This window comes from Penicillium citrinum (assembly GCF_028827155.1).
Source record: "Penicillium citrinum strain IBT 23319 chromosome Unknown utg000002l:1.0-3833315.0:1.0-3834789.0, whole genome shotgun sequence".
NCBI classification, from domain to species: domain Eukaryota; kingdom Fungi; phylum Ascomycota; class Eurotiomycetes; order Eurotiales; family Aspergillaceae; genus Penicillium; species Penicillium citrinum.
In genome coordinates, this window is record NW_026622687.1 from 850,330 (window position 1) to 870,375 (window position 20,046).

The 20,046-nt window shown below is 44.5% G+C and overlaps 9 protein-coding genes across 9 annotated transcripts; 6 read left to right on the forward strand and 3 right to left on the reverse strand.

Moving 5' to 3' along the window:
* Positions 1-839: 839 nt before the first annotated feature.
* N7469_002168 (uncharacterized protein) lies at positions 840-2,847 on the reverse strand (the record flags this gene model as incomplete). The annotated part of the gene is given in 5 exon segments (XM_056641088.1): positions 840-1,060; positions 1,230-1,518; positions 1,535-2,218; positions 2,258-2,668; positions 2,719-2,847. 5 exon segments carry the CDS (start codon positions 2,845-2,847, stop codon positions 840-842), a joined length of 1,734 nt encoding a protein of 577 aa, XP_056503582.1.
* Positions 2,848-5,364: 2,517 nt separating this feature from the next.
* N7469_002169 (uncharacterized protein) lies at positions 5,365-5,948 on the forward strand (the record flags this gene model as incomplete). The annotated part of the gene is made up of 3 exons (XM_056641089.1): positions 5,365-5,408; positions 5,455-5,580; positions 5,636-5,948. 3 exons carry the CDS (start codon positions 5,365-5,367, stop codon positions 5,946-5,948), a joined length of 483 nt encoding a protein of 160 aa, XP_056503583.1.
* Positions 5,949-6,950: 1,002 nt separating this feature from the next.
* On the reverse strand, positions 6,951-7,413 carry N7469_002170 (uncharacterized protein; the record flags this gene model as incomplete). The annotated part of the gene is made up of 2 exons (XM_056641090.1): positions 6,951-7,129; positions 7,209-7,413. 2 exons carry the CDS (start codon positions 7,411-7,413, stop codon positions 6,951-6,953), a joined length of 384 nt encoding a protein of 127 aa, XP_056503584.1.
* A 486-nt stretch (positions 7,414-7,899) lies between these two features.
* N7469_002171 (uncharacterized protein) lies at positions 7,900-8,259 on the forward strand (the record flags this gene model as incomplete). Its single annotated transcript, XM_056641091.1, has 2 exons — positions 7,900-7,904; positions 7,950-8,259. The coding sequence occupies 2 exons, from the start codon at positions 7,900-7,902 to the stop codon at positions 8,257-8,259; spliced, it is 315 nt and encodes a 104-aa protein (XP_056503585.1).
* A 409-nt stretch (positions 8,260-8,668) lies between these two features.
* Positions 8,669-9,247, forward strand: N7469_002172 (uncharacterized protein; the record flags this gene model as incomplete). The annotated part of the gene is made up of 2 exons (XM_056641092.1): positions 8,669-8,835; positions 8,938-9,247. The coding sequence occupies 2 exons, from the start codon at positions 8,669-8,671 to the stop codon at positions 9,245-9,247; spliced, it is 477 nt and encodes a 158-aa protein (XP_056503586.1).
* A 1,012-nt stretch (positions 9,248-10,259) lies between these two features.
* Positions 10,260-11,324, forward strand: N7469_002173 (Nucleotide-binding alpha-beta plait; the record flags this gene model as incomplete). Its single annotated transcript, XM_056641093.1, has 1 exon — positions 10,260-11,324. The coding sequence occupies one exon, from the start codon at positions 10,260-10,262 to the stop codon at positions 11,322-11,324; it is 1,065 nt and encodes a 354-aa protein (XP_056503587.1).
* Positions 11,325-13,104: 1,780 nt separating this feature from the next.
* Positions 13,105-14,774, forward strand: N7469_002174 (uncharacterized protein; the record flags this gene model as incomplete). Its single annotated transcript, XM_056641094.1, has 3 exons — positions 13,105-13,447; positions 13,487-14,110; positions 14,140-14,774. 3 exons carry the CDS (start codon positions 13,105-13,107, stop codon positions 14,772-14,774), a joined length of 1,602 nt encoding a protein of 533 aa, XP_056503588.1.
* Positions 14,775-16,840: 2,066 nt separating this feature from the next.
* On the forward strand, positions 16,841-18,289 carry N7469_002175 (DNA replication factor Cdt1 C-terminal domain-containing protein; the record flags this gene model as incomplete). The annotated part of the gene is made up of 1 exon (XM_056641095.1): positions 16,841-18,289. The coding sequence occupies one exon, from the start codon at positions 16,841-16,843 to the stop codon at positions 18,287-18,289; it is 1,449 nt and encodes a 482-aa protein (XP_056503589.1).
* A 517-nt stretch (positions 18,290-18,806) lies between these two features.
* N7469_002176 (uncharacterized protein) lies at positions 18,807-19,010 on the reverse strand (the record flags this gene model as incomplete). The annotated part of the gene is made up of 1 exon (XM_056641096.1): positions 18,807-19,010. One exon carries the CDS (start codon positions 19,008-19,010, stop codon positions 18,807-18,809), a length of 204 nt encoding a protein of 67 aa, XP_056503590.1.
* Between the last annotated feature and the right edge of the window lie 1,036 nt (positions 19,011-20,046).

The following is a 20,046-nucleotide window of genomic DNA, read 5'->3' on the forward strand; positions in this document are numbered from 1 at the left end:
GCCATAACAACAGCAGTCTGCCAAAGTTCCATAGCGTTAGCGTAAAGGATTAGTGCGGGTCGAAATATTTTTTTGGGAAAACAATTCTCGAGAATTTAGTGGCAGAATAAACGTCGCCGCCATTTGACGATATGTAGGGCAAAACCTATGCAACCAAAAAAGAAAAAAAGAAAAAAAAAAAAACATATGCCAATCTACGGCTAAATTGAATTAAAACGAGCAAGATGGGCCTCTACACAATTTAGGCCGTTCGCATGTTGATGTTCATGTTGCAATTTAAGCCTACCGCAAATCAGGAAACCAAGCCGAACCATCGGAATTAACCCCGAGATATCTCTACGAAGAAGCAAATTGATCGGAAAACTTGTTCTTCTCGTTGTATGTATATAGCCTTATGTTTCCCTCTGAACTATATAGAATAGCATGTAATAGTGGTAAAACACCCTGAACAAGGCCGTCGCTTAGCTGGGCCGCAGGTCGCAGCGTTCTTTAAGAGCCAAAAGCCCGCACGATCACTGCTCCACACGAACTTTCGAACTATTCGAAATTCGCGAATTTCAATGAATCGAATCGAATTCGAACCTTGGACTTCGGGCTTCAAAACTATGGACGACTCAATTCGTCAAAATTCGCGAATGTCGAACGGGTTCGCGAACTAATATTTAGTATTCAAGTAGAGTTTTACTCACACTGCTTCCATTGAGAACAGACATAGAAGGCTGTTCTAGGTATGGTTCATAATTTTTATTCTACGTTGTCAAAGTTATCACCATGTAACTGTGCAAAATTCCAACGTCCAGCATCTTTCAGCCTTAATAAGGTCCCAAGTGTCTTTCCCTTCATGGAGAAACGTCGAATTCCAAGAACATCTCTGGTATAGCAAGGTGATCTTGTGCTACCTTGGCCATGCAGGTAAACTCATGCCTGTTGATCTTCCACCAGTTTCGTATGAATTCAGCCTGGCTCTGGCTTATATCGAACCGAGTGCTTATTGCAGGCGTAGCGAAATACCGGTCAATATCATACTCAGCGACATTATACTGTGAAGGCTGAAAGGCTTCTAGAGAATTTATATTCGGAGCTCTTGTAACTTGTACTTAGAACAGTCGATATAGGCTGTTTTGGGGAGGGATATGCTTTTTTTTAGGAACACTCCGATCGGTCGATGATCCTCTCTCCATCTGGCAGCGTTTTGGGCCACTTTATCATGATCCGATGATCTAGAATACTTGCGATATAGTATATGTCGTTGTCTTTGACGCAGCCGTGGTAGTGCTCTAGAAGTGTGATGCCATCAGACATAGGAACAGTTAGAGCTGGTGAGACATTCTGCCAATCGCCTCGCCGTTCCTTAATAGCCAAGAGTATAGACAAGAGCTTTTCAAACATCCACGTTGTCATATGAATTGAGGGGCTATCCGGAGAGACGTACTCAATATATTCGTTAAACGGAGTCAAGATTTTGTCGATATTTGAGAGCTGTCTCCAATCATTAGGTGAGGCGTAAGGCTTCGATATCTGGATCATCGTTGACTGTATTTTCGAGCTGCCGGCGACACTCTTCAGCTCTCTCAATCATAATAGAATTATAGTTCGATCGAGTAGCCACACCGTAGTGGATGGCTTTTGTGCAGCCTGGTCGATTATCCCACTTCTGTATTCGCTGGGGAGATCGCGCAATCCAAATTGTGATAACTTTATCAGATATATGGAATCTCTCAAGAACCGTCGCAACAATATTAGCAAGATTCTCTCCAGAGTGATTGCCTGTGATTTCAACAAAGTCAATACACGCTCGATGTTGCTGGAAAGCAGATGACATCCAGTGAGCATTAATTGCTAGCATTGGTAATGAATTCTGGCTTGTCCAGCCATCAAGAGATAGCGCGATTGAGGATGCCAAAGCCATCAAGATTCGAAGTTCACCATCAAGAGCATCAAGCCGAAGATCTAATCGGCGCGAAACAGTGTCCGCACTTGGTATAGACGCCTCTAAGTCTACAGACCTCAACATGGCCCTAAACGAAGGTTGCTCGACGCATATAAACGGCTGACAGGTAGATATAATCCAATCCAAGGTAGCCTCTTCGAATGGAAGCTTCTTTCCTTTGGTAATCCATGAGCTTAGCGGCCCTTGACGCTCTAAATGGTCGTCTTGAAAGAGCTTGTGGGTTTGCTGCAGGTGCTGTTTCAACGCTGTAGTTGAAGATCGTAGTTTCTATGCAAATCGAAAGAACTGACATGTAGATGGTGATACAATACACCGATGTTTAAACTCGGGCCGCTCCTTATCTCCTAATTTCCACGTACCAGATTCAGGTGTTGTTTGGTAGTATTTCCACGCCCAGCTACGCTCTTTCAACCTAGTCCCGTCTCTCTGCTTTATTTCAGCACACTCGGTCTCGCATTCAACCTGAGATATTGATTGTGAGGGGCATATATCCGTATCAAGATTCGACAAGCTGATAGAAACGTTGCTGGGAGCGGTCGGGGAGGTTGAAACTGGAGTAGTTGGTGAGTTAAGGGCGGGCCGGACCGCCATCTTTTTTCGAGGCCGCGGAAGTGGGACATCCTCTGCAAGGAGGCCATATTTATGAAGCGCCGCATAATCGCGTTTATTCTTCCTGGTGTTAGGACAGTCGAATGTGGCTGCAGGTGGAGATGTCATCTGTATAGTTATATTAGTATATCATGCTTTTGCCATAATTGATCGCTTACATTTGGAGCACCAAAAGGGATGATTTCCTTTAGCTTTTGACTAAGATCTGGATATTGCTCTTCGTAAAAGCACATCCACGCGGAGACGCGTTCTTGTAGAATCTCCGCTAGCCCGATTAGACCATCCATTTACTCTACATCGTATATAATGTGCAATTATTGATGTCTTGACTCCATACATATAGACTACGTGCATCTTAATACGGTCTACGAGCTGATATAATTTGGAACAGAACAGACCACAGATACGATTAGGGACTTGTTGGGCAATCTTGGGACTTGAATTAAATATTCTGCATAGATGGTTGGGACGAGAACTTGTATCTATTGATACTGCTCTACAGCTTGTTCAACCCGAAGCCAAATTGCTCATTTTTGTGTCAGAGTAAATGGAGCTAACTCTGAGCTTATCAAATACCTAATTATTAAATTAACTACTGTATATTATGTCGATTGCTCACCATCGTGTAGAACCACAGATATAGTACGATATAGTCGGACGTGACTTACCGCTTTCCAGATAAGGGGTTTAGTGTAAAGTTCGTGAACCTCGAATCGGTCTTCAATTCGAATTAGTACGAACCGTTATTTTCGATATTAATTCGAATCGAATCGAATCTGGCAAATGTTCGGTTCGATTCGATTCGTGCGGAGCGGTATCCAGTCCGTCCCATAATTGGTGCGACAACTCACTCTTCGAATCATTATCTAGTCCCTCTGCCAAGAGAAACTAAACCTTGTTTGGAATAGACTCGGAATATCAATATTCCTGTACCATCCTCAATACCATTACTGACTCTCATTAAAATACGATACCTGTTTCTCACCTGTATTGACGATTTAAAGTAACTAGAATTTCATAGTAATTAATGCGAAGAAGTCAAACACCAAACTAGAGAGTGCATCGCGAAGCTGGCAATCTATTACTTCTCTATCACTCCTATGTCTAAGTAGCAGTCTGGGGGCTCACTCGCCACCGAATATTCGAACCAGTGACTTGTATTTCTTGCACATCTGGATACTATAAGGAGGTACAGTCTCCTTAACAGTGCGTCCTGAAACTGGTGCAACCATCGATACTCTTTGACTGTTTCTCTGTTACTGATTACTAAATCAAAGCAGTACGGATTGGGAGTTTTCCCTTTGCTTCTGACTGTACTATCAAAAAGTTTAGGAAAATTACATGTTTGATCAAGCCCCTTACTTAGTGGATTGTGCTCTGTGACGGTATAACCAATGATATATAGATAGATAATCGCATCACCTTATCGCTTGAATAAGTGAACTGAAAACTAACTAAATTGGCTTAGTATATTATCCTCTGTGGCGATATTACCTTTCGATATGCGGATAGATAAGCGAATCCGCCTTAACCTTGAACGAGAGAACTAAATACTGCCTAGATCGGTCCTTGTGGCGGTGGCGACCCACTCAGCGGCTTCTCTCACGACGCCTACTCTTTGGTGAGCAGAGCGTATGGTTTGTGGAGACCAAGAAGCTTCTAAAACTTTAATCTCGCTAAATGCAAAGCTTAATCGTGTGTTATGCCATCTCAGAATATTTATAGCGCCTCAAGCGTCCTGTGTCACCAGGCCTGAAGGAATACATCTGACCGCAAATCTATTATCAGCATCAGTGACTGTGACTATTCAATCCGGCAGATATGCCACCTTCATCGCGCACTACCTTAGACGACACCCTGTCTGGTCAATCGTCGGGGCCATATTCATATAATGAGTTACTTGAGTTTCTAACTCAGGGCCATTGTATGGAGACCCTTAGTTTTCTTTCCGAGGCAAAATCGTATCGCAATACGTATAGTTTCTACTCAATATCTGTCGACAGTTACGATTTGATTCGAGATACCACGCTGGTAGCGCAACAATGGAAACGTTTAATATCTACATACGTTTTTCCTGAATCCCCCTGTCAGATCAACCTCCCAAGTCATATTCGCGAACAGCTACTTGAGCCCGGTGATGCGGTACTTTCCCCTCCAAATCCGGAACTATTAGATCTAGCTATCGACTATGCGTACGAGATCATTACGGAAGATGCTTTAGTACCGTTTACGAGAAGCTTACGCACAGAAGACACGTGTGCCATCCGATCAGTTTACTTGCCAGCGCCGAACTCGAATCATCTAAGCAGCAGTCATTTTCTTTCCCAAGACCTAAATCATTCCGTCAATAATATGATGTAAGAATTACCCATCACATAGTTTAATATCTTTCTAATTGAACTTTTAGAAATCAAAAATCGGTTGAGCAGCATACTCAACGCCCCAAAACTCGATGCCGAAAGGCTTTTCGCCTCGTGTCGCTAATCCAAGACTATTTCACGCAAGCTGGTATGACACCATTGAAAATTAGTTCATAACACAAACAGAACGGCCTAACAACGACAAAGAAATGTTTTTCAGAGCATAGTTATCTCCAAAACACAGTAATTCATCAATTCTTTCTGCAGCCCCTAACCCAATATTAGGTGTCAATAGATAGTTGGCGGGGTGAATACATGGGCGGTTGCACCAGTCTCGGGACGTAATGTACAGTTACGAGATAATGCGGTCGGCCTACAAAAATACTAAAAGAGTGTAGAAGGTTATACACTGTACGAAACAAGTATACTCATTCTATCGCAAACATGACGATCCCCTCAGCCGCTGATAATTTTTTAGTCTTTGGTGCGTACGCCACCGAAAGCCACTATTCAAAATGGCCATATCTGCTGCAGCTATGTGAACCTAGACAAATCAGGCAATGATTGGGTATCAGGCCTTATACAGGAAGAGTTGTCGAGAAATAGAGGTAACTGCCAAGTCTCATCTGCACGAATTGAAGACCGCGAAGCAGTACTGAGGTAAGTTCCATGAAATGAGTTATTCACACATCAAGTACCACTTACGTTAATTAAGCGAGCTCGATCGCGTCAAACTCACCCGTGTGATCAACATCGCAGGTAAAAGAGGCTTCCCTAACGCCGACTGGTGTGAGGACCACAAAGATGCTGCAATCCGATCCAATGTGATCGATGCTGCTAACTTAGTGGATTATTGCTTTACACAAAACATTCAGATTACTCATTTTGCTTCCGCTTGCATTTATGATGAAGACAAAGCTCATCCTCTAAATGGCTCTGGTATTCCGGAGGAGCCACCAAACTATGGCGCATCCTTTTACTCTTACTCGAGGCTGCTTGTGTCGGAGCTAGGGCTCCGAAAGGAATAAAGGAATGCGAATATACGGCATATTCATATTCGCACTCTGCGAATATTGTTGAACATCACGGGAGACAAGGCCTTGTGTGGGAACTACCAGAAAACATAAATAGATGAGGAGTCCCACCTCCGACAGGAGTAATAGAACTCAATACAATCAATCCTATCTTAACATTCATATTCATATTATTCAATTCATATTATTCATACTCGCAAATATTCATGAATATTCACGAATAATCATATTCCTTTTCGGAGTGTTAAGATAGGATTGATTGTATTAAGTTCTGTTTCTCCTGTCGGAGGTGGGACTCCTCATCTATTTATGTTTCCTGGTAGTTCCCACCACAAGGCCTCGTCTCCCGTGATACTCAACATTCATATTATTCAATTCATATTATTCATATTCGCAAATATTCATGAATATTCACGAATAATCATATTCCTTTCGGAGCCCTAGTCACTGGCACCTCTGGCATCAAGCTACACGCGTTCCCTCGCCCCGGAACTAGCATCTCGGAACATACACAAACGTTGTTCAAAGCCAAGCAAATATCAGACAACGAAACTGTATGTGATATCATCCTCGACGCGCCTTTTTTAACTCGAATTCGAGTGATCCTAGCTTGATACAAAACAGAGCTCTCATCTAGCAACTCTTACGTGTACGATATGCGCTTGCATTTCGGTCCTGTAGCTAATCCCTCACAGACTGTCTATGAGCGGCTACTATTGAAAGTTTAGGAGATCAGGCATTCTTAGGGTCTACTTCCTGTGAACGGAGCTAATTTGATACAAGTCACATGCGGCATGGAGACTTTATTAACAGATTATAACTATTTCATCACTAGCGGTCCTGCTAGAGAAGTCTGCGGGACTGGAATCTAGAATGGAGTGCAAACCAAAAGGCTTTTACGAAGGATCAAAATGATATTGTAAGTGCAACTAATGTGACATTCTGTCGCTAACTATTAAGTCCATAGAGGATGAATAAGCCACTCCAAATTAGAAATCAATGATTGTCATTTCTATCAGCCACAGATTTGTTATGCTTTTTGACTTCCTTGGAGTCAGATCTCGGATCCAACTCGCCGCTTTCAGAGTTGGGTCCTTCACGGTATACTTTGAGGCTGTCGTATTTATGCCTTTCCTCTTTCGCGTCAGAGGTTGCGAGTTTCGACTTTGGCACTTCTAAAACAGAGATGTCTCTTTGTCAGCCTTTACCAATAAACTTTATGAGTGAGTCTGGTACGAGGGACGTCGCATCCACCTTCTGTGTAGTCTGTGTTCTTTCTGCTTTCGTATGCCTGGGAATGCTTCCCCTGCCTTCCCATTTTTGGGAAGTGACAAGCCCGCTTATCCTCGAACAGCGCAACCTTGTTTCGAGCTAACGCCAAGTTGCGTAGATGGTAGAAGTTGATGGCGTAGCATGACTGCGCTCGTTTTTGACAAGCAAGTCGTTGAAGATTCTCCATCATAAAAGGAATATTGAGTAGATAGAGAAGAATCTGTAGCTAGAGATGGGCGGGTATTACCCATTAAAAACATTGTCAAAAGGCGTGGAAAGCTCATTTGCTTACTGCCTCTATGTAGCTAACCATGGTTTCGAGTATTCGACAACCTGGATAGCAGCTCAGACTCCAAGAAGAAGTCGTTGCCAATGGAATACAATCTTTAAAGTTTTGGATTACGCCACGCGATGATCCTGACGCTATTGCCCCTATGCCCAACGAGATGTCACATGTGGTGGTATGACATCAGGGTGGGCGGCCTATTAAGTGAAGAATTAAGGCAATATGGTCCCTGGTTAGAAGCCCCTTCCCCACTACTTTTGCTGCAATATGTCAGGTCGAAATGAAGCGCAAATGGATAAAGTAAATTATCTACTAAGTTTTGAACTACAGGCTTCAATAAACTATCCAAGTCAACCCTCGACAGAAACGCCCAGGCGGCTCGTCGCTATGGCGTAGTTCCTCTCTGACCAAAGTTATTTTCCGAAGAATCAAACTAGGTCCACAGCCCAAGCACACTGTTTTTTGAGTCGGACGATTAACATTGTGCAGCACCGTACCTACTTCGACTCTGCCGAATTTATTCCAAAATCTGAACACAACTCAGCCGATATCCCCGAGAAGCACATTGAAACCGAGCACCCGCGGCAAGTTAGCATTTCTCAGCCATTTTGCGCTGTGCCAGGCAACAATAATGTTTGCAAAGATGCGAATAAAGGATTTCAGGCTATCAGTCACGAATATCAGAAGTGCCAGAGTCGTCTCCATGAGAACGATGAGGCCGAGTGCAAGAAGATGAATGATGGTTGATTGTAAAGTGATCACTCACTTGAACATCTGAGAAATAAGATCTACATGCCGATTTGAGCAACATATTGAATTATAGACCTAATATGGCAAAGGAATGTCCCACTGAATTTTCTCGATGTATTTCTGATAGATTATCAAGTTTACGGTAAATACAATTTCTGGCACTGGGCCAATATTTCCCGTGGCCACCTAGCTTTACTTTTCATTTTTCTCGATTTTGTGGAACCAACCGCCACCCGCCCAAAAAAACCCCAAAAACTAATAATTTCTCTTTTTGTTATTTCCTTCCAGAACTCATGAGGTTGCTACACTGTGAATACTATATTCTAGAGTTCCATAGTACAGAAATACAAAGGCAAGCCGACCCATTTATTTGGCATTTTATTGGCTAATAACCTCTCAAAAGATAATGGACAACAATGAACTTTATATCAAGCTCAAGGGAGTCCTTGATATGACCGTCTTCTCTCAGTTGTTGGAGATGGACGAGGAAGAGGATCGAAAGAGTAGCTCGACGGCGCTTTGTGGTTTCATTGAAGGAAGCCAGAAAAAGGTAAATCATATGGAGATCTCCCTGTAAGCACTGATGCCCCACACAAACCTGCTTTTGTAGAGTGCACATCTTGAGACAATAAAAAGAGGTGAACTGGCATTCTGATGAGATATGCTTATAAGCAGTCCGAAAAGAGACTTTGTTTCTTTAATTTTTAAGAGTGAATCCCTGCAACAATGTGCAGAGCCGTTGGGCTTCCGCAAATTGCACGAAAGCTGTGCAAACATTGAAAGAGTCGGTGCCATGATGAGTATACATGGCGAGGTCGCAGAAGCATCTGATATGTTCCATCTTACCCTTATCAAGGAAGAAATCCAAAATCTGAATGACAGTCTTCTATCTGCTCGCACAGCCATCAATTCCTATAAGATACTGGCTAAATGCAAGACCGAATTTGGGTCCGACGTGAATTTTTCCAAGCCCTCATCATTCTAAGGTTCTAATAGGAAGTGTGCTTTGCATGAAAGCATTTGATGTGCTCTCAATTTGTGGCTAAACAGCCAAGTAAGGTCAGATATATTTTCTGCCCCCTTTGTGATAGCGTTGTGAAATGGCAATAGGGTATGAATTTATGCATTCAGTGTAACTATATTGCAAGAGAATGAAATGACATGTCTCTGATAACGAAACACTTTCTAAGTCGTCTTATGAACTGGAAATTACTTGGTGCACCTGCTTCAAAAGTAACGGCCGGCATGTACGAAAACTAATAATCGGCGTAGCAGAGGAGATTGGATGCGGCCCCGTCTAATTGCAATGCTTCATCTCGGAGCCAAGGGCCATCCATGGAAATTGACGCATTCTTTATTAGCATATATCGTAACTATTACCGCCAAGCAGTATTCCTGCTAAAGTTGAGCTAAGTGGCACGATTCTCAGACATCAGCTCACTTTCTGTGGCGCTTGACGTGCAAGGACTGATATTTCTACTAGCTTTATGAAATTTATGTTCCAAGGGGGCGCATTGTAACTTTCTTCATGGATCTCTGCGGTCACCTGGCTGCTATAAAAGCCGTACTGGCCAGGTTGGTGGCGAGATCGGCGTTCTTGTGTGGATTTGCGGACATTATCTTCGCTCGATGTATGGCAGCAGATGCTTAGGCCATAATAGGAAAGGAGATTACTACTATAAATCTATTCTGTCACCCCGTTTGGTGGTTCGGAAGTTTCAGGGCACATACCGAGTTTGCCCCTTGCTTCGACTGAGCGGTTAGGTGTACGTCTATAACCCGCTTCATCCGCACTTTTTAACCTAACACTCATGCCGAAATTTTTTTCACCCATCGTGTTCTTTACCAGTGTGAGATTGACAGAAATTCTAAGCATTATTTTCCATATTGCATCAGATTCTGATAAAAAGTTGAGCTATCTCTAACCATCTAACTGAATTTCACCATTATCGGTTCGAGACTCTTCAAGGATTTCATCCAAATACGATTCATCAAAAATGGCTAGTTATAAGTTTAACAAATCCGAAAATTCTTTACTCATAATTGATGGCTCGAATTCCATGATGCCGAGCCAGTCCCCGCCTGCTTCAAAGCCAGCCACGCGACGAGGACCGCCGACAAAGCCCAAACAATCAGGACATGCCCTCTGGGTTGGTAATATTTCATCGTCTGTAAATGTTTCTGATTTGAAGGAACATTTTTCTCAAGGGGCAAGGGAAGAAATCCAAAACGTGTTCTTTATATCCCAAAGCAATTGTGCTTTCGTGAACTATAGATCTGCCGCTTCATGTGTTGCTGCGTTAGCGAGGTTTCACGGCTCCGAGCTATACGGTTTACGCGTCGTGTGCCATTTACGCAAGGGCCTAGAGACGCCTGAGTCCCCGAATGGGCCGCCTGGCCTTCAGGTATGGAATTCAAGCTCACCGATAGCCTCCTTGAGAAATGAGACATCAGGAATCACGACGCGTCAACCCAAGCTCACGATAAGTCTATCGGAAAATCGATATTTCATTATCAAAAGTTTGACGGTGGAAGATCTCGAAACAAGCAAGGACATGAGAATTTGGTCTACCCAGTCTCATAACGAACTGCGGCTCAGCCAGGCTTACGAATCTGCGGTTAATGTCTACTTGATCTTCTCGGCGAATAAAAGTGGCGAATACTTTGGCTATGCCCGTATGTCATCCTCGATTACAGACGATGATCTGCCGCGAAAAGCACAGCCACGTACTCAACATTCTCTCGGGGAAATTGAACTTATATTGACCCCTACTTTGAAAACGCCTACGGCACCAGCGGGGAGGATCGTTCGCGATACTGCCCGTGGCACGGTGTTTTGGGAAGCCATGCCTCTTGGGAACAACGATTGCGGCAGCAGGATAGTTTATGAGCAAGCAACTTGGCCAGAATTTTCCTCCTTGGGGAAACCATTTAGTGTTACATGGCTATCAGACGACCGTGTGCGTTTCAGCCGTACGCGCGGCTTACGGAACCCTTGGAATGCCCACAGAGAAGTGAAGATCGCTCGCGACGGAACGGAGTTAGAGCCGTCCGTGGGCTGAAAGTTGATCCAATTATTTCACTCAATGTAAATATTGCATTGTTCTCATTTGGCTAACTTTCCATGCCCGAGGTCGAGTCCATCCACTCTGGAGTAATGTGCTACTATTATTGAATGTCGAACTCCGCAGGAGAAAAATCAACACCCTTCCTATCTCAGGCTAATGATTTAGCGCATTCTTAGATTAGATGATACTGTTTTTTACATAACGCGCACGTAAGCGTACGCATGGATTCTGAAAGATTTGGCACTGTCGGGTGTAATCTAGGCAGAGTGCGATAGAGATTATTCGCTTTGCTAAAAAAGGACAACTTATCAATGCCATCATAGCAATCGGCCTAAATTGGCTTCAGTTGGTGAGCTTACTAGTGTAGTGGGGAGTATCGGCCTGCCCTCCAGTATAGGGATTATGTAAGGAAATTGGCCTGATTTGGAAGGGAGCTTATATACATTCATTTAGATAGCATCTTTAGCATCACACAGAGCATCAATTACAAGAGTTCCAGTCTATTCGAGAGAGTGCTAGCAGTTAGCCCTAGTTGGGGTGTTGTTTACCCTCATCCTTCTGCCCCATTCGACCTGCACGTACCGACCGTGCTGCCTCGAGCATCCTATCCCGTTTCACTAGTTGTATGACGTCAATTAAATCATGAATAATTTATTTTTTTTTCTCTTGAAACAAAAAAAGTTAACTCCATTGGATAAAGTGACGACTGAGATCTAGGACCGCTCTCGACGACTCAATAATCGTGCTTAGGCAGGTTCTAGAGTGATGCAACCTAATCTTAATCAGCGTTCTACTATATAGCCAAATGTCTCTTTTTTGACATCTTTTAAATTTTTGCAATTTTTAAATATCTCTCCACACATCAGTTTAATTTCAATATGGAGCAATATTTTCAACAAAAAAGCTCCATCTGCTCTGATGAGCTGTGGTACTTTCCCGACAGCTACATCTTCCCCTAACTTCAGGTACTTGCAACGTTCGAAATCAGTTTCACTTTCAAAATCTCTCTCATTCCCCCAGGTCTCGACAAGGAACACACTAGTCCTTGTTAGGTCGTCTTTCCGCCCACCTGCATGTGTTCAAATACCTGCTCTGATTGACGTAAATTACAGTATTTACTTGTTTCGCAACTTGTTACGGCTTGTTATGACACATGATAGTTAACCAACTGAGGGAAAATTGGGCGAACGAATAATAAGTATATCCCCAATCTCCCAGTTCCTCATCAAGTATAAACGACTCGCCCAAGACCCTGCCTATCAAGTCCTTCAGCAAGATTATTCAATGATGTTTTGAATGTCTAAATAATCTCGACGAGAGTGTGCCTTCAGGTCATGCCTTGCGTCCGCGATGGCATCTCGTGTCATTGGACATTCACAGTCAAGCTCGAGGGGGCGATACTCTAGGAGATGCGACCTAAGGGCAGTTAATGAAGCACCTCCGCGAATTATTTCGATGGTTTCAGTGAGATTTTTTTGGTCGCTTTCTCGAATTTTCTCAACCAGTCGAATTAACAAGGCTCTTTCTTGTTCAAGGGAATCAATCTTGCGTTTAGAAAAGAGTTTTCGGCGGCCATCACTTTCTTCATCCATAACACAATCTTGGTTGTCACGGCGGCATGAATTGCATGGCACACCGCCGACGCACTTTATCTTAGTTAGCAGAGATATATAACCCGTAACGTAATCCACGGGCGAGTCGGCCACACGGGCGAGTCGGCCACCTAACGCGGTCGCGTCCCCATTTAATCTTCTACTACATTCAACCACTTGCCATGCCACCAATTCGATCTCAAAAGGCTCAAAAATCTGTCGAACAAGAGGGTAGAATCCTATTAGCTGTCAAAGCTATAAAAAATAATGAAATCTCCTCTATTCGTGAAGCTGCGCGCTGTTTTGATGTGCCACGCGCTACTCTCCAGGATCGACTACGCGGTTATCAATTTCGACATGAAGCACGCGCAAATAGTCATAAATTGACCCAATATGAAGAAGAATCGCTTGTCGAATGGATATTGTCTATGGATCTACGTGGAAATCCTCCCCGGCCAAGTATGGCTAAAGATATGGCCAATTTGCTACTTGCAAACCGTGGAACAATCCCTTCTCCGACTGTCGGTGTTAACTGAGTCTCAACCTTTATTAAACGTCATAAAGATATAATTGCGAGTCGATTTAGCCGTCGATATGGCTATCAGAGAGCACAATGCGAGGATCCGACCGTGATTCGGGAGTGGTTCGATAGTGTACAACGCGTAATAGCCCAATACGGCATTGCCGATGAAGATATCTTCAACTTTGATGAGACGGGCTTCGCAATGGGTCTCACCGCAACTGCGAAGGTCATCACTCGTGCGGAATATTGTGGAAAGAGATCAATGCTACAACCAGGAAATCGTGAATGGGTGACTGTGATTGAATCAATCTGTGCTCAAGGATGGGCGCTTCCGCCATATATTATCTTTAAAGGCAAAGTCTTTATCGAATCGTGGTTTAATGATCTTCCAGATGGCTGGAAAATCGACAAAAGCAAAAATGGATGGACTACTGATGATATTAGTCTTAATTGGCTAAAAAATCATTTTATTCCATATATTTATGGTCGGTCAAAGGGCAAATATATACTACTTATTCTTGATGGTCATGGCAGTCATTTAACAGCTCAATTCGACCAGATCTGCAAAGAGCATAGTATTATATCGATTTGTATGCCTGCGCATTCATCACATTTGCTTCAACCACTTGATGTTGGCTGTTTTGCTTCTCTGAAGCGTGCATATGGTGGACTTGTTGAAGATCTTATGCATAAGGTATCAGTCATATCGACAAACTTGACTTCCTTGCGGCATATCCAGATGCCCGTATTAGGGCATTTAAAGATATCTCGATACAAAATAGCTTTAAAGCTACAGGATTAATACCTTTTGATCCTATTTCTGTGCTTGCAAAAATCAATATCTATGTCAAAACACCAACACCCCCTCCTACCCGCGGAAGCAATTCTTCAGCCGACTTTATGCCTATAACACCACACAACGCAAAACAGCTACGTCGGCAGGCTTCCTCGGTCAAGGCACTACTTAAATATCGATCGCAAAGCCCTCCTACACCCACAAAAGCAGCCATTGATCAACTGATTAAGGGCTGTCATATGGCAATGCATAGTGCAGTGCTTTTAGCCGAGGAAAATCGGGCCCTACGTGCTGCAAATGCAAGGAAAAAGCAAAAGCGATCGAGATCGAAACGTCAACTACCCCATAACACAGCCCTAAGTGCTATAGAGGCGCGTGCGTTGATACAGGCCAGCCAACATCCCGTTGAAGCTGAAGCTTCAGCCTCCACGGAGATCTCAAACCAGGCCAGCACGCACCGAATTCAAGCGCCACCAAGATGCAGTGGATGTGGAGTGATAGGGCATAAGATAAATAGATGCCCAAAGCAGTAGCTATTAATTTAATTGCGTTTTGTTGGTTATATATGTAAATCAAAAATAGTGGGTGTAGTTGGGTGGCCGACTCGCCCGTGGATTACGTTAAAGCTCCACTTGCTCTAGATTTGCGTTTTCGGCATTCTGTACAGGCTATGCTCGCTTTTGTGGAGCGTGGTATAGTGAGAGATGATCGGAAGTCATTAGACGCAATGTCTGTTGATTTTGGGAGGATTCGGGGAGCCATACGAGCATAAAAGATAAGACTACTCGCTCTGGGTTTCAACAAGATAGTTGAGTTGTGGTTGAGTTGTGCGGGGATGGGGAGGATCCACGACGGAATTAGTTGTCACTCGCTTACGCGATTGACACGCCTATTCAGATTACTTATTAGTTTTTCTTGTTACCGCGAGGCGAGTTACGTCATTTAGGGTTATGGGAATTTCCAGGTGCCCAATGGAACCAAATACTGTAATTTTCATCGGCTCAGTGCATGTACTTCAACATATGCAGATGGCCGGGCATATGGCCTAACACGGCCTAATATGTTCCCAGTGGCTCTACGAGAGGAGGAAGAAAATTTGGAAGTAAGGCTGATTTCTGTTTGACAATTGAAGGCGTCCCTATGTAATCTCTTATTGTCACATGAGATGTATTTCTTTACCTTCGATTAGGAGACCTGGTCGCAGTTTCTCACAGTCCGGCAGTTATGTGATATGATTTGATTTGGCTTATTCCTCAGGCTTTTCACGGCCTTGGGTCGTATCTAACCCCCCTAGTTTGTGTGCCCTGCAACGTCCAGTATGTACACGACGTTGGTAGATCCCGTAAGACGACAGTATTCCCACAGTATTTCTCTCAAGCGGTAGTGTTCTCAGGCGGTATTATTTAATCGACAGTAGTATCCACGGCACCGGATACGAGTATGACCCGAGTAGTCCGTAATAAATGTGTCACATTGGCAACTGTTGCGCCAGACCTGTCCGGAAAGGCCTGTGCAATTCATCGACCAAGAATCTCTCGACTCATAACCATCTGCATCTATTGTGTGATAGCGCGGTAAGGCGGAGGCGGTCCTTAGTTATTCCTTGATTTCGCCAGCCTTTGTGAGTATTGAGAACCGATGAAGAAAAAAGGGTGGTGCGTGTCGAGGGGGTGAGGTTCAATCACAACATCTCCATTCCACCCCGGTCCTCTTCTTTGACAGAACTTGGCTTCCCCTGGCAGAAGAATACATGGACCACTGCCACAGTACTGGTATTTGCCCGTTGCGGGGGGGCAGTTATGTGCCTCGAATGCGGGTTCTAACTAATGAAACGGGATAGGAAGCTCGAGGCAGCACGGTCGGTACGTGCAGGTGGAATGGGGCAGAAGGATGAGGGTAGACAACACCCCAACTAGGGCTAACTGCTGGCACTCTCTCGAATAAGGTGGAACTCGTGTAATTGATCTCTGGTTGTTGCTAAAGATGCTATCTAAATGAATGTATAAGGCTACCTTCCAAATTAGGCCAACTTCCTTACATAATCCCTATACTGGTGGGCAGGCCGATACTCCCCACTACACTAGTTGCTCGCAGGAAAGCACAAGCCAATTGCTAGCCTGTCGGGCATTTCTGCCAGTGCCGCCCGTGGAGCATGCCGATGCCAGGGGATTACCATAGTGACCAGAATGCCACCCCACGGAGAAAGACATGCCCTGTATGAGTTTACTGTTTTATCCTGTTCATTCCCAAACTTTAAGAATCACGCTGTTTCAAAAGAAAGCCGTGCATGCAAAAATTCGTCTTTTATTGTCTGATTTTGTACTCCTGCTCTACGTGGAACCCTAAAAGCACCGCGACGCGTCTCGTCCTAATCTAATCTAACCACCGCGACGCGTTTTACCGCGCGACTCCGCCAGGTCTAATTTCCTACTTCTCCCTCTCTGAGCTTTTCTTATTAGATCTCACTTTTGCTCAACTCCAGATATTTCTTACTCGGATTATCCTTCGCAGCTTCTATTTCTCCTAGCGCAATTACCATCCCCAACTGATCGACACTTGGAAGTCACAAAGAAAGAGAAAAAAAAATCCTGCAGCTGCGATGTCTCGCACCGCTAGAGCACCCTGCCTTCCTCAGGCTCAGCCAGGAATCTCGTCCTTTGGTCGGGCAACCAAGGCCGGCGTCACTGCGCAATTACCTTCGAAGAAGTCGGCAACCCTTCCAGTATCTCTGTCGAAGAAGCGAAAACTGCAGGAGATCGAGAATGTCGATACCTCCAACCGACAGCCCGTCGTCGAAGAAGCCGAAATCCCCTCGAAGACCTTGAAGCTTAGTCAACTATCTGTTGCCTCGCCTCGTAGTGGTCATTATGCCACACCCAAGCGCACTCCAAGTCGTCGCACTCGCACTCCTGTCAAAATTCACGAGTCTCCTTCATCCTCTATTCTCGATACCCCTTCAAAACAGCGCACGATCAACTTCCCGAAGTATGTTCCCGAACCCAAACTTGCGCCTCGCGTAAAATGTGTGACGGAATTTCTGGATCTCCACTCATCATTGGTTCAGGCTCTTTCAATCCATGCCGCACACAACGGCCCGTCTACCCCGGCCGACCTGAGGGAGTTTCTTCTCAGCGTCACTCGAATTTGGAAGAAACGCAAGGTTCAGACCAAAGATGTCCAGCGCCTGATTTGGGTCTGGGATCAGAGCCTGAAGGCCAAGGATATCTCTTATCGTCTTGCCAACTATGGTCTCGGAAAAATTTGTCTTGAACGCGCTGTTCAAATTAACGAGCAACCCTCAGCCCTGCAGGATGCGTTCGAACAGGCATTTGATCTACTTTGGGAGCAAACAGAGGACTCTTTGAAGGAGGCCAAGGAAGAAGATCGCCCAGCTCTGTTCCTGGAAACCCTAGAGCTCGCAGCGATCCACGAGTCGCTTACACCCTTTTCTGCATTCCAGAAAGGACAACAGCGTTTGCAAGACTTGAGGGGAGGTATCATTCGCATGAAGACCGAGCAAATGCGCGCCGGTATTGAGAACGGTGGTCGAAAGACCTTGGCGGTCAACAATAATCGCCGACAGGGCCTGCTTGACCGAATCAAGAGTAAGGGGCTGGTTCAATCGAAGCTCCCCCCTCCACCAACGAAGAAGGAGATCATCCGAGATTCTGCTGCCGAGCGTGTGGAAGAAGTTGCGAATATTCTTGCTCTTCTCCGTCCTGCTGGATATGTAGGAACTGGCATCAAGGCGATGCTTGCGACTCAGCGCAAACCGTTTAAGCTCGAGACGATTGTCGAGCACGTCCGCGACTCTGCTCGCAATCCTATACCCAAAGAAGAAGTGGAGATGTGCATTGAGATCCTAGCAGGCGCTCGTATAGCGGGGCACTGGGTCGATATCGTGAAAATCAATGAAATGCGCTCCGTGGTGCTCAAGTCCTGTAAGGCTATTGCGGTCAAGGACATCGTGAAGAAAGTAGCTCAATTAAAGGCCGATTGGGACAAGACTGGCTCCTGTTCCCAACCCTCCATGTTTACTAGCATTTGAGGGATTTGAGATAATCCAACTGTTTGAACATCTCGAAATCCATTGCGCGGAGCTGGTCTCCAAGTGGCTCTGCATCAGCCTTGTTTGTGTTGTGGTATAAGGCTGGTGCAGACCAGGAACCAAGCCGAACCATCGGAATTAATCCCGAGATATCTATATGAAGAACCAAGTTGATTGGAAATCAACTTGTTCTTCTCGTTGTATATATATAGCCTAATGTTTCCCTCTGAATAATAAGACAATTTATACCTCTGAACTACAACAGAGCCTGCCATAAAGGAAGAACCAGAACTTTTTGTCAGTGCCGAGCCGCCGAACAAAGAAACTCAAGCATCTGATCCAGGCGAGTCAAAATCTGAGGGGTATAAGGGAGATAAAGAATCGCTTCGGTTTAGCTTCGCATCCTTCATTGATGGCGTCTCGAAGAGAGAAGTGGAAAAAAACTCAGCGACGACAAACGCGAAGACAAGTTGGCTGCTGCCGAGGCGAGATGGGATCGGTACAAACAGCTACGACTTCAAGAAGGTGATATATGTGAAGATGAGAAGAAGATGACGAAGAAGATGACGAAGAAGATGACGAAGAAGATGACGAAGAAGATGACGAAGAAGATGACGAAGAAGATGACGAAGAAGATGACGAAGAAGATGACGAAGAAGATGACGAAGAACAATGATGATGAAACGTGAGGTCCATCGCTGGCGATGGTGAGATTGATCATTTTATGCTACGTTTTATTTTTCTTTATTCTTGACTTTGCTTTGAACTTTGTGATAGGGAATATACATTTTACGCTGTGACTGCATAGAATCCTTATCCTCGGCCTGTATCTCCCAAGGTCGCCAATGGTAATTATCCTGATTTTCAGCTTCCTTTTCAAAATTTCCGTCCACTCCTGTTTCGTAACATGAACCATCTTCGCTGGGGGAATTTGCTCTGGGTCTTTTCATTCTGCCTCCGTTGCTCGATTCGGAGGATGACAGAGACAAGGCGCGTTTCAGTACGCTTCGAAAGGTTCGTCGGACATTGAAAAGTGATGATCTTTTTTCAGTAGAAGGCATTCATAGACTTGCAACAAGCAGGCACGCGATCTTCTCTCACGATTTCTTTCAGATAAGGAGATGGTACGGAGAGGACATACGAGGCTTTGTAGTAGCAGACTGGGAATCGAGCCAAAGCGGTCGACGGCATGTGGACCAACAGGAAGATCTCCCCACGCCGATCTGCGCTGTCCGTATCCGAAACTCAATTTCAATCGTTGCCATTTTGGCGTCTAACCGCATTCAACCTGCCGATGTCGAGTGGGTAGATTATATGTCTACTTAATTCTGACAATGAGGTCATCAATTGAAACAATTCACGCACTTTCACTGTCCAACTGAATATACAAAAAAATAAAAAGTTGATTGTTGACCAACAATCACCAATTGGGCTAAACACCAGGGCGTCATAGTTGAATCACAACGTTAAGTGGTAAGACCCAGGTGACGTGGTATACGTGTGAATTCAAGATGTTTCCTCAGTCTCGCAATCCATAGAACCAGTCCTCCCGGTGAACTTATTGGGAAATAGATCATGCGTGTTAGTTAAGCATCGTTAAAGACCATTAAACACCGCAGATGAATGAGCATTCAAGGCTACAAACTGAACCCTGGGTCAGTTCTCATTCAACCATGTTTCTGCACGGTTACATTGATTCATAATTTTCAATAACAAGTCCCTGAGATGAACTTTTGAGTTATATTCTACCAGTCTGT